At 41.7% G+C, this 13,038-nt stretch overlaps 3 protein-coding genes across 4 annotated transcripts in view; 2 read left to right on the top strand and 1 right to left on the bottom strand.

The window, feature by feature from the left end:
- Positions 1-3,445: 3,445 nt before the first annotated feature.
- LOC117144138 (Golgi-associated plant pathogenesis-related protein 1) lies at positions 3,446-4,391 on the bottom strand. 2 transcript variants are annotated; one of them, XM_033309164.1, is made up of 4 exons: positions 4,300-4,391; positions 4,113-4,241; positions 3,739-4,055; positions 3,446-3,685 (listed from the first exon to the last, which is right to left on the bottom strand). In XM_033309164.1, exons 1-4 carry the CDS (start codon positions 4,327-4,329, stop codon positions 3,586-3,588), a joined length of 576 nt encoding a protein of 191 aa, XP_033165055.1. In that variant the 5' UTR covers positions 4,330-4,391; the 3' UTR covers positions 3,446-3,585. The 2 variants fall into 2 exon arrangements, with proteins under 2 accessions (XP_033165055.1, XP_033165056.1); XM_033309165.1 differs by having other exon boundaries at positions 4,321-4,344.
- A 3,055-nt stretch (positions 4,392-7,446) lies between these two features.
- On the top strand, positions 7,447-8,849 carry LOC117143797. The gene has a single exon (XM_033308640.1). It carries the CDS (start codon positions 7,544-7,546, stop codon positions 8,450-8,452), a length of 909 nt encoding a protein of 302 aa, XP_033164531.1. The 5' UTR covers positions 7,447-7,543; the 3' UTR covers positions 8,453-8,849.
- Positions 8,850-12,153: 3,304 nt separating this feature from the next.
- The window catches only part of LOC117144479 (hemicentin-2), a 64,133-nt gene continuing 63,248 nt past the window's right edge, over positions 12,154-13,038 (top strand). The window contains exon 1 of the mRNA XM_033309659.1: positions 12,154-12,557. The gene's annotated coding sequence lies outside the window, so the exon portion shown is untranslated. The remainder of the gene's footprint in view (positions 12,558-13,038) is intronic.

Below are 13,038 nucleotides of genomic sequence, written 5' to 3'. Positions count from 1 at the left end.
TCAACAGCAAGGATAACTGCCTGAGCGACGACAATGGGCAGAACTCCGTCAAAATAAAGTTCATATTTCCTTACACGACAATCGGAGACATTTGTAATGACGAACTCTTCTAGCTTTTTATAAATTTCTATAATTAAGCTGCGAAGCTGTTATTGTAAATTGCTACCTCTAATATAAATATCTTCCAACAGCTTTTAACAACAATTTTAGTGACGATTTGTCTATATTTTTATCATTCATTAAAAGTTATAAGCAAATTTGTAGCAGCCACCAGGTGTCGCGTTTGTGTAAATCGACTCGTTGCACTTCAATTAGCTCGAGAACACGGGTACGTATGGTTAAGTTACTCAACTGGTGCGTTCATTCTTTTTTGTCTTTGTCTTAATTCGGACCATAACAACAACATTTATAGATTTATATTTATATACCATTCCTTAGAAGCAAATTTTAATAAGGTGAAAACGATATGCATGCAGTGATATTGCTGTAAAGTTAACTTGAGAAGGTAGCGCTTAAACAAGAAAGGCTGGTATATAAGCTGCCCCCGGCTTGTCCATCTCATTTAACCCATTGTACCAATGTGGGGAAACGGCAGCTTCAGGATGAAAAGGATCTGCAGCTGGAGCTGCAACTGCAGCGCGGTGAAGCCGCATTCTGGCATAAATTTAACGCCGCACAAGTCGGACTTCCGGTCAGAGCGACCGCCATGTTGTTATGCATGCAGTCTGCGCCTGCAAAAATGCAGTTTAACCGAAAGAATGAAACGGGAGCTGGGCCAACCCAACGGCTACAAAAGGACCGAACAGCACCAGGCACCAAGCACCACTGGACCAGAGCGTTTCCAAATGAAGTTATAGCAATGCTGATAGCCAAACGAGGGGCGCGGACCCATATTAATTTCTGCTATCTCGGCGACGCTTTACATGCGTACTGCAAATGCTGTTGTGCGCGCAGTTCTGGCAATAAATTTGATTTGTTTAGCAATTTGTTGCATATCGCATTGCGCATACGCCCCGTACATCCATCTCGCCGTCCGCCGCTGTCGTCATCGCTCTAGCCTTCAGTTGCTTTAACGATGAATAACGCTCTTTCCTGGTTTTCCCCAGTCAGCCAGTCGTCTATTTGTTGTTCGGTGTTTTCATGTTCCGGCTACATGCGACATTTTATCCACTCCCATTGACAATAATTTATATTGAAATGTCACTGCAACTGCTGCAGTCTCTCAATCTGAATAGAGGGTGAGATTGCATTAGTTGCCAGTACCGCATTTAATTTTTGGCCAAAGTTATTACGCGTCGCGAAAAGTAAATTAACTTTTCGCCGGCATTGCTATTTCATTAAAAAGAGAATATTGAAATGGTCTGCATGGACCATAGATTTCAGTCAGCACTTCCCGATTGGTGACACTTGCAACAAACTAGCCCGGGCCCTTTAAGTATCCCTCAGCACGCTATTGATGAAAGTTGGTGGCATCTTTGCGTGCACTTTATAATTAATAACAATTTAGCATGCACTTAATTTTAATTATTACTCAATTAGGTCAGCGCCATTATACTTTAAGCACACTGCAGATAATTAAGCGAGGGCGAAATTAAACAATTTCCAGCCCCGCGACTGAAGTCCTACCAACGAGACACAACGCCCCGCGACTTGGCTTCGTCCTTTTCCGGAGTGGCGCCTCCGCGTTTCCGTTCTGTCTGTGGGCTAGGTCATTAGGGATGGTTTGTGTGTAAATTTGATTTCACAACATTTTCTCAGTGCGTCGCTCAAACTTTCGGCCTTTACGATGCACATAAATTTTACGACCAAGTTCAAGTTGTAAATAGTTGACAAACTCGGCTATCCGTCGAACCCAAGCCATAATGAAGTGGTGATGGGGAGTATTTTATAAGTGCCCCAACTGAAGGACCTTCGAAATATAGTTATTAAGCCCACAAAAGCAAACGCATTAAAGGTATGCATAAAAAATAAAGTTTTTCAAATGACACGCATTTTTCACACTATTTTCTTTAAGAGGAGTACCAATTTCAAACTTTCAAATGCGCATAGAATTTCTGCTTTCATTACTTTTAACACTCAACCAGACGTCAGGGAAATATCTGGGGAACATGCATCCCCAGACGGTGTGATCTATAATTCCATTAATTTTTGTGAAAGGTGTTCCAATTGAAACCGACCAGAGATGGAAGCAATTTGAATGTCATTAGGTGGGCCCACGCACGGCGCACCCAACCAGAAAGCGAGGCTAAGTAAGAGCCAAACAAAAAGACATTCGACTCCATATCTGATTGAATAATAATGAGTGCTTAAGGATTTAATGCGCTCCCGGCAGCTGCTGGGCCCCAGACATCGACTTCCACTTGGGAACAGACATGTAGGAAACAGAGGCCGAAATAAAATGCGCTCTAGTTGATTGCACCGACTTAGAGATACCCAGTACTTGGTAGGTATCCCACCAAACAGGTGCATAAGTAACCCCGTTTGACTTAGTGGTAAAATAATGTGATATTCTTAAAAATGAGTACAATTTTTATAATTTTATAAATATATTTAAGGCCATCAAAAACTTGTTAAGGGTTGAGATCTGCAGTAGTCAAAGGGTATAAACAGCCAACCGAGAGAGCATATCTGAATCTTGCCCGCCACTTTGTTGACACCGGCATAGTCAATGGGGAATTTCATTGGGCTGATGCTGATTGCCAAAAAAAGATAAAAATAAATGCGGAAAGAAAAAGGCCAGAACAACACGAGCCTAGTGAAAAAACTGAATATCCCTATCGCACGAATTCAAATTAACCCAACATACTCACACGCCCACCAGTGCTGCGTCGTCTTGGATCGGATTTCTATAGCTGTTGAAATAGCTGTTTCAAAAAATATAAATTTTAATAGAATTTATACCTCGTTACTCGTAGCGTAAAAGAGTTCACTAGATTCTTAAAGAGTATGTAACATGTAGAAGACAGCGTTTCCGACCATACAAAGTATATATATTCTCGATCAGGGTCAATAACCTAGTTGATCTGGTCCTGTCCGTCCGTATGAATGTCGAGATCTCTGGAATTTTAAAAGCTATAAGGTTATGATTAAGCATACAGATTCTAGAGACATAGAAGCAGCGCAAGTTTGTTCACCCATGTTGCCACGCCCTTTCATTATATTCTCCAATATCTATCGATATGCCCGAAAATTACGAAATATCACGTTCTCACTTCTAGCAGCTGAGTAATAGCATTGTCTTGGTTTTAATTCAAAATATTTCATGCATTTAAACATTTTTTGTATATGCCATACACCCCAGTCTGAAGGCAGCACTCCTCAATTCGGGTATCATTAAATATCTTCCTGGTAAACTAAAATTATTTGCAGCAACTAGATAAAATGGTTTTACATAACTAACAATGGCAAAAATACACCGTTTGCAAATGCACCAAACTTCCGGACTTTACTTCCAAAAGGTGAATTTTATTATTGGGTATAGACTAGTTTCAATTTACACTCAAAATATAAGTAATTGGTTTTTCAAATTGCTTAACAACAAATTTACACGAAGTGCGGCACAAGAACATCAAAGTGATAAAGACCTCAATTTGTGAATTGCCAGCATAACCAAAGCATGACTATGATGGGAATGTTCTCAACTTGAAAGCTATTGAAATTGCCTTGACCATTTTCATCACCTTCCCTGCAATGAAATAAAATGAAGGAAAAAACTACAGATGTAATTAATTCGCTTACCCTTTGTTTGGCGGAAGAACATTTTCTTCGAACTGCCCGTTCACATTGACTGGTGGATAATATCTTGCGACAACCCAGTAGTAACCCTTTTTGTCCTTGGCCTGACCAAAACCCATTTTTTTCGCATTCTTCCAAACGAGGGCGGTGAAATGGCCCGTTGACATGCCAAACTGTGGCTTGTCAAAGTCGTAGTCCGCGATTTCGTCGTACCAGTCTTGAACGCATTGCAGAGGGTCTTGTGACCGCATGCACAAGTTTTCACCATATTTTTGACCGGCAGAACTTGAATGCTCTAACCTTTCATTAGCGGCTAGCACCTGTTGGAAGGTATTAAAAGAGTGAATGCGAAACATTGTTATTAGCCAACGACATACTTTGGCATATTCTTCGCATCCCTGTGAGAGTGCATCGTCCAAGATCAGAGGCGGACTTCCATGCTTCTCCCTCAACCGATTGTGTTCGTTTAGATGGTCCTTCTGTAAATCTGCTATAACCAACACCAACTGGAATACAGGAGAATAAATCAGATTTGATTTGATATTACTAAATATTTATTTATACCAAAACAATCAATACGTTTACCAAAAACATGTTTTTTTTAGAATAACTATAGAACGAATACTTTGACAAACTTATCCAGGATTCTGATTGCTCTAAAGACCTCGAAACTCTGGTGACGTAATTTAAAAATGATTCAAATATTAATTAGTTTAGTGTACGTAAAGCGTATGTAGTGTCCGTTAGTTAATACAGTTTTTAATCCGTGCACTTCTCATGGATTTTGTATCATTTTTACATAAGTATCGTTACACAAATCCTCTAAAATATAAAGTTGACTTTAGATTCTGACATAATGCATGGAAAGATGAGTATCTGGCAACTCTGTATAGTTTTGGTTCCAAAGCCAACCTCAAAAGAAACACAAATTAGACGATGGTTAATTTTGTTTGTCTACTTAAAAGTCTAACTTTGGGTTAAAGGAGCTGCTCATTTTTAAAAACAAACTAATACTTCTAGTGACTCTTACAGATTGGGTTTTTTTATTCTCAAAAACGTCTAGTTGCCTCAAAAATGATGCTGCCGCGGCAATTTGCTTGTTGTGTTGACAGCTGGCCTGAGGTTTCATGCTTTTTGCATTAGGATACTGACAGATGACTCCAAAACGACACTGAAAACCAGAACGATACAAACAACAATATTTTTTTCTGAAAATGTGTTAATATATTTTGTATGGCGTATGTTTTAAAAGTTGAATGCAGTTTTATTTCTGTACAACACTTTTGTTTGGGAAATGTGAATAGGAATTTCTCTGTATCAAACGGGCGAATGAACTTATTGGCGGTGCAGTGTGCAATTATTTTGAGCGAGTAACCGCCACCAGGCCAAAGGATAATGCGATGAGTTCTGATCGCCAGCGACAACGGACCAGCTCCAATAGGGCCACGCCCCAGCCAGATATTAAATTTTCGTTGTTGGTGCTGTTGCTCCATGGAGCTGTGGCAATAAAGGTTTGGCTTTGCCAACCATGTGCGACGGCACTTTGAGGAGGGACGAGCTGTGGCTCCCACACATGTGGCTGATGCTTTGGGCCATCATTGTTGACAACAATATCAGTGGCTTTCGAAACAGCGGCAGCCGCAGGAGCAAAAAAGCAGCTGGAACACGGACTAGTGGAACTTACTTTGTCCTCTGCGTGGCTTTGGTTTCTGGTTTTTGGCTGTAAAATGTCAATTTGGGCCCGTGACGAAGATTTATTGTGCTCGTGTTTGATAGGCGCGCTTAAATATCCCATTCAGCACACATATTTCCACTATCAATTTCGATGGCACCAGCATGAGCATAATCTGGTTCGTCATTGGTGATGACACCTCTGCTGTTTTCAAAACTTAAGAATGAAAATGAACAGCGTGAAATCAATGGTTTTCAGCCACACAAAATTACTCCCAAAAATAAGGTTTTTGGTTTAAAAGTTAAATTGATTCCGAGCCTAACAAATAAGAATACTAGTTTTGTATAATTTTAGACCTAACTCCAAACACAATTTCAGTACATTCCGCAGGATATATACGATTGCTGCTTATGAATGCAGAACAGTCGCTGAAAAGCCAACGAGTTGACTCGCTGCCAAGAGCAGCATTTAAATGAAAATGGCAAATTCATGCCACATAATGGTTAAACGGCATCAGAAGAGCAACACGCAAAGCGTTTATTTTTTTTTTTGAAATTCCAGTCACGCCAGGACAAGCACACACTCAAATTGGAAGGGAAAACTTGCATAATAAGTGCAATTCATCCATCCGAGTTGCCTCCTGACACCGGCACCAAGTTGTCCCACTCCTGCCTGGCCCTGCCTGGATAACTCAATAGCGTAGCCCGGGGAGCATTGGCATAACTAAACTAATTCCTTTTAATTCAAACACAGCAACGCCGGCCCACCGGCTCTGCTGGACAATGATGGCCAAATGCCTGGGTGCGAAACTTTTATGTCGCCCCTGCATGGATCCCCTGCTTGGACCTCCGCCCAGGTGGTCTGACCCACCTCCGAGCTCCGGCTTCCCACTGCCCATTGCCCACTGCCCAATCCACTTCTCCCCGGCGGCAGCCCTGACCGACATTCGATGAATTGACCAACGCAGCTTGTTATTTTTCGTGTGCAACAGCGCGTTTTATTCGCTCCTGGAGGTTATCTGCCCCACACCCAGTGGCATCTAGATTCAAATCAGAGATGCCACTTACCTAACCAGAAATCTTAGGAAAAAGGTGAAGCAGCTTATTGTAAGCACCGAATACCATCATTTACAATCAAATTATGAAACTGTCAAATAATTTTTATTAAGCCATTTTACTGATGTATGGGTTTACAGAGTTTCATGGGTGATTTAGACATCCAAAACATATTTCATAGTCTAAATTGGATTTGTTCTGGTTTTCCTGCATGTTTATTGGTATAATCTTGAATATTTTGATTCTCCTAGTTAATAACTGATCGATGGAGTTTATACCATTTTGTAGCCTAATGAGATCTCACATACATACGTAGGTCCTTTTTGGCATCACTAAGTGGTGGAGGCTTCCAAAGCCGAGAACAGTTCGCCTTTCCTTTTTTTGTCTGGTCAAAACTTTTGCTCTGTTTTCGCCAGATTCCGCATTCGGGTAGTTGGACAGCTGACGTCTGTTTTTCACCTGCCAGGACCGCCCCACTTGGCCTCGGAATCGGATTCGGGATCCTTCATTTGTTTGCGTATGGGAAATCGCCGGTGTCTGTCCATCTGTCTGTGTCAGTGTTTGTGTGCTAGTGAGTTTTGCGAGCAGGTGTGCGTGAGCTTTCGCTGACAATTGTGATTTTAGCAAAGGGTTTTAATTAGATTTCACTTCATTTTCCGCTGTCATTCAGTGCAAAGGAAAGCGTCTGCCTTCCGCGAAATATATTCAATAATGTGAGCTCACCCATTGAGAGAACACTGCGTCTGAGCTCTTTTCATCTTGTTGGAGTTCAGAGTGTCTAGAACCATACCTAAATAACAACATATGCGAACTTGCTCATCTGCGTTGAATACTGTAGTTCATTGGTTGTAGTTAATACTAAAAATTAAAAGCCGTAGGGAAATTACATATAATATAAGACCGTACCATCTATCAGATCCAACCAACCCATATGATCGATAAGTACGTTCTTTTATCTAAGTCTTCATTGAGATTTGTGTTAGATCACTTGAAAACACTAGAAGTGCTTGTTGTGTACCCAGTTTGTTTCCGTTCTGAAGTTCACAGTTAATTGGATATTGGTTAATTTGGATGGATCAAGATGAATTCATTACCAATATTGCAATCAGTGGACCAAAATTTATCGTGCAAGGCAGCAGGAATAAGTAATATATGCAAGGCAGCAGAAATAAGTCAAATTGAAAACACTAAACCGAAGGATAAGAAACTGGCACAACCAAAGCACTTAAAGTTCGCATTCACAGAGCCCGGGCCAAAAAAAGTGTTTCACTGCACGGAGCAGAGTGTTTTGCAATCTGAAGATTGCTGGTCCGCTGAGGAAGTTCTGGAAGAATCAGACGAGAAAAGTAATCTGGAACTCGAAGATATTTACGATGAGGTATTTCGCTTAAAGCGGCGCGTAAATCAACTCAATTACCAATTAGGTACCAATATACAGGAATGCCCAAACATACATCCCTGCCAGGATGATCATATATATTTGATGAATGTAGAGGGAGTTCATCCCGATATTCTTCAGCTGAAATTTGCAAGCCATAAACTAGAGCACCAACTGACTCAGATGCAATCCGTCCGAAGAACATCCAATCTGGCCAAAAAACTGGTACGGGATGACTACTGCAGAAGCAGGAAGTTAGGTGATCAGTTGCAGATTGAAATTCAAAAACTAGACTCCTTCAAGCTCAAATTCGAAAAACATCAAGGACTATGTCTTCAACGGTTTAGGTTTTTGGAGCAAGATAAGTATACTGGCAGGGAGTTCAATAAATATATAGAAAAAAGTAACGAAATGATAAGAACTCAACTCAAAAAGCAGGTTTTAAAGAGTGAATACAAACCTTTTCGGAAGGAAGCCTCTAGAGTGACAATCTCTTTAAAAAAGGCCGCGGAAAATTTGCAAGATTATCTGTCAAGCGTGATAAATAACAAAAAATGTGAAATCTTCCAGATCGCGAAAAATTCCTGTGTATCCATTCGTTCAGACTTTTAATACTTTTATATTATTTCGAACTCCAATTCGGCTTACTTCAAGGCGGCACTACCAAGCATCTGGCCCAGTCATCGAGCCGCCCAAGCTCTTGTATCACCGGCACACAGACCTACTTAGTTCGTCCACAATAAACCCACAAAGCCCTCTTTAAATTGTTCAATTTGTCAGGATCCACGGGCCGGCCTTCCATATGCGAGTTCCTTGATTATGTTGGTCATCGGAGGAGTCGCATCCACGTGGCGGCATCTGCCACAAATGGTGGTACTCTAATGTACATTTGACTAGGAAGAGCATGTATTTTCTTACATGCGATTTGTTTCGCCATTCTGTAGGCCAACAAAGAAAAATAATCTAAAAATGTTCTAATTTCTATATATATATATATAAAAATATGTATATATATTTTGTACGCAACTGATAAATGTAAGAAATTGTATCTATTACGTTTTTCAGATATTTACATTAAATATCATATCTATCAGTACTTCATTTGCATTCTTACTAATTATTAAGGGAGAACTGTCCTCTTTAATTTGGGTATATTTTTAAAAGAGCATCCCAATTCTGACACTCAGGGTCAGGATTTTCTTTTGTCGCTTTCGGTTTTGGTGTTTGTATCTTTGGGTCCGACAACGAAATGTATTTAGCATAAAAATTTACGATAATGAGGACCAGAACAGCAGAGACACAGCGAGCGAGCATTGCCACCAAAAGAAAAAAACAGACAGCGCATCAAATTTCGCATAGGCAAATAGACAAATAACTGAGGTTTACCCCCCGGGCGGGTGGTTGCTACAGGGGGCGGGTTGGGTGTAGTGTTCCACCAACATTTGTGGCCAGTTCCCAACGCGATGTGGTGCCACAGGTTCTCCGCAGTCAAGTGTCATTGCTCGGCTAATGTGCAAAGTTAAATTAATATTTACCACGAGGCTGTTGTTGTGCCTTGATTTCTTCGGTGGCATTTCGAAAATTGACGAATTTCAGTGCGGTCTAACCAGCATCAAAGTCAACTGCGCCGCTTTTTGGCAGAATTTCCACGCCGCCATGTTGGTTCCCGCTTGTTTTCCGTCAGATTAGCAAAGTTTTTGCAGTCATTTATCTAAACTTTTCGTTTGACGCGGCTGGTATCGTACATAAGTTTGATTCAAAGTGGGACAGAACGTGAATTTGATAACGCGCTAATCGCATTTGGACTGCTGGCTGAACGGCAATCGTCGCATAAACCTGACTTTCCCGTAAATACGGAATGCTGCAAGTGCATCACTGACACTTGGCTGCTTTGTGCTCCAAATAAGTTTCCTTTTGCGGGAATTATGCTGCACACTTCACAGCGAGTGCCGGTGCAAAAATGAAAATAAATGCAAAGTTATCCCGAGCACTTCGGGCTGGCATTTACATTCTGCATTGGCATTGCTATTGCCATTGCCATTTTATTTCGTCAGTCGCATTGAAGTCCATGAATGGAAGGTGTGTGCCAACTAATGCGTGGCTGCCGGAGAGATGCCTTCGCATGCAGGGGCGCACCCAGGCCTTTTGAACAGGGTTGCTTATTTTGATATTTTTATCTTAACCAACACTATTCTGGACTCAGACTATAAGTTCAGAAGTGGTAAGTCGTTTGGCTGAGTTATATTAATGTTATAAAGTTATATTCCTTGGCTAATCGAAGTCTGTTTATGCATCTTAAACATGATTTTCACAATGATTTTACACAATATGATTTTAACTTGGCTATAACCATGTTATGCATCCCGGAAGTGCGGCTATCTACGCCCTTGCGTGTGTGAGAAATCGCAGTGCAGATGGCTTACGCGACTGCCTCTTCCTCCCGTCTTTTGCGTCTATAAATTATTCATTCCGTTTGAGATGTTTGATGTGCCTCTAAGAAGCATGATGTCCTCATACAAACCCACTCGCACATCGCCCATCGGTTTGTTGCAGTTTTTGCACTCTTTTTCAGTCTTTCTTGTTGCATCGTTCCTGTTCCCCAGCCTTTTTACCCAGCTTTCATTGAATTCATTCATTTTTTAGCTGCCTTCGCCGCACATCCTGGCTTGTTATTGTTGGTGTTTGCCACAGCTTTGCATAAATAAGATAAACACAAGGATGAGCTCAGTGGGCGGGCGGCAGGATCCCATGTTCCTCTTTTCCCTGGTTGGATATCCTGGGTTCTGGGAGGACTGAGTCCACCACCGTCTCGAGTCGTTGCTGTGATTTATTTTGCACTCAATGTTTGCCAAAGTAAAATTGATTGAAGCGTTTGTTGGCGCTTCAATTGATTTTCAGTACAGTACGTATACGAATACGTATGTTGCAGCACCCCTCCCGATTCCCATTCCCCTTCTCCACCCCGATCAGTCCTTTTTTGCACCTTATTCTCTGCTCGTGGCCAGCGAAGCATTTCAAGTGCCCGGGCACTTGAGTCCCGGCTTGTTTACAGTGGTTAAATTAACTTTGGTCAATTTGGTTTTTGTCGAGTGGTCGGACATTGCATTGAGATGGAGTCTCTTGGACCTTACATCCTCCAAAAGTATTCGTAACAATGCTTTGTAGGCACAATATACAAGAATCCCTTCGAGGTTCTTTGAAGGGTGTTCCAATCGGCGCTTTCCAATATGATATATACAAGATACAAATAAAATAATATATTAGATTAATTAACGATATTGTTTCATAATGTTGCTCCGAAAAGTTTATTAACCTCCAGCCAAGTAATTGCTGGCCTGTGTTTGGTTAATAGTGGAATAATCGGTTGCCCCTCAAAAATGTCAGAGGCAAGAATCGCAACCATTCATCAAATGTCGTCCTGTGATTTTATTAACCGACGCTGATGGTGATTGAGGCACATCTGAGCCATCAACACCTGCGGCCGGCAGTCGATCATCAGGGGCCCATCCCCTATTCCTGGCCACTTAACGCCCACCATTTCCGCATCCCACCTACCAATTCCCCAGCAATCACCACCAACTGCAGTCGCATAAATCTTGGGCTGTCAAGTGCAAGCAGAAGGGGAGAAGCCATCAAAGATGGAGCTAACAAATTACTGACAGCAAAACAAAAAAGAAACAATGAACACAAAAAAAAAAGCGCTAAAGAAGACAGTGAATATAAAAAAGGAGATATATAATGGCAATAATAATTATGCAGAATTTACCAAATATGCGAAGTATAAAAATAAACACGCAACGCAAATGTATGCCACTCATTTTTATGAATGGGCATTTATCATAATTAAAAATTCTGCCAGCACCGGGAAAGGTTCTCCCATTACACCCATACCCTCACCCACTTCGGAGGCCCACGTTTCTGACCTAAGACACGCCAAGCGCCACACACATATAGCCAGAAATCGAGGAGTATCGGGAGAGTGCGGCAGAGCAAGCCGACAACAAGGAGGACAGCTTTTTTGGGTCTTCTCCGCCAGCGGAACAGCTGTTGCTGTTTGTTTTTGGGACATATCCATGGGATAAAGTAAGGCACTGGAAGAGACACTGGGCCAGTTGGCCGGTTGGTGAATGCCCCACTGCGCATGTCCGCCGGCAGTCGCACCCAAAAGACTCTCTTCCGAAGAGAGCTCGAGTCTCTTAGACCGCCGTTTTCCGAGCTGGCTGGCTCGGCTTTTCCCGCGAGTTGGCCGAGCTTTTGCGGGGTTGTCGTGAATGCTGAAATCACCCGTCGCCACTTCGAATGCCGTTGTCGTGGGCTTCAGTTGTGCTTGCCGCTCAGTGTGTACCGTTGCTGCCAGTGAGAGTGACCCAAAACTGTGACTGTGACTCCAGCCGTGACTTTCGTGCGTCGGTGGTGCGTCTCGGTGGCGTATGCTTGATTTGTAATACGCGACCCGGGCGACGTTATCGCAGTGCATCCTCAAGGATACCAACAGAAGTAACAACAAAACCATCATTGAATTGTGCGTCTCCTTTGAAGTTAACCCACAGATATTCTCACACGCACTCGCTGGTGTGTAGTGCGGTGGCTGTGTGGTAGTGAGGTTCGGCCTGTGTGTGTGTGTAATGCGTATGTAATCCAGCCAAATCTGTCACGTGTTTTGGATATCTTTTTCTGAGGCCGCCAGTCAGGGAATTTATTGAAAAATTGCACAAAGGTGAGTTAACTCCAAATCCCCGCTGCATATGGAAAATAAAATAGTATCCCCTCACGCGGAAAACTAAAATAGTTAAGCAGCTTACGGGGCATGAGAATATAACTATGCGGATGATCGGCCAATAACCGTAGGCCTGGCAGAATATAGATAAATAAACAAAGATTGGCTATTTTGGGGGACAGGTCAGGGCTAACAACCTTCATCAGCAGGTTATTTAATACAATAGGGGACTACCCAATTTATAAACAAGATTATGAACAATTTAATAAAAATAGGATTTAGTTTAATTGCTTTTTATTCTTCTTAATTGACTACTGATTTTAAAAGCAATTTTACTTCGGTGAAAATGAGCACCGAAACATCTTCACGTGGCAGGTGTTTGTTTTCAAAAGGTAGAGAAATTGTACAGAATTGTTTACAATAGTCAATTATTATTGCATGAATTAGTGGGTTGTCATTTAGTTTAAATTCAAAATTATGA

The sequence above is a fragment of the Drosophila mauritiana genome, chromosome 3R (genome assembly GCF_004382145.1).
Source record: "Drosophila mauritiana strain mau12 chromosome 3R, ASM438214v1, whole genome shotgun sequence".
Lineage (NCBI taxonomy): Eukaryota > Metazoa > Arthropoda > Insecta > Diptera > Drosophilidae > Drosophila > Drosophila mauritiana.
The sequence above is the reverse complement of the archived record's forward strand: the minus strand, read 5'-3'. Positions and strand labels throughout refer to the sequence as shown.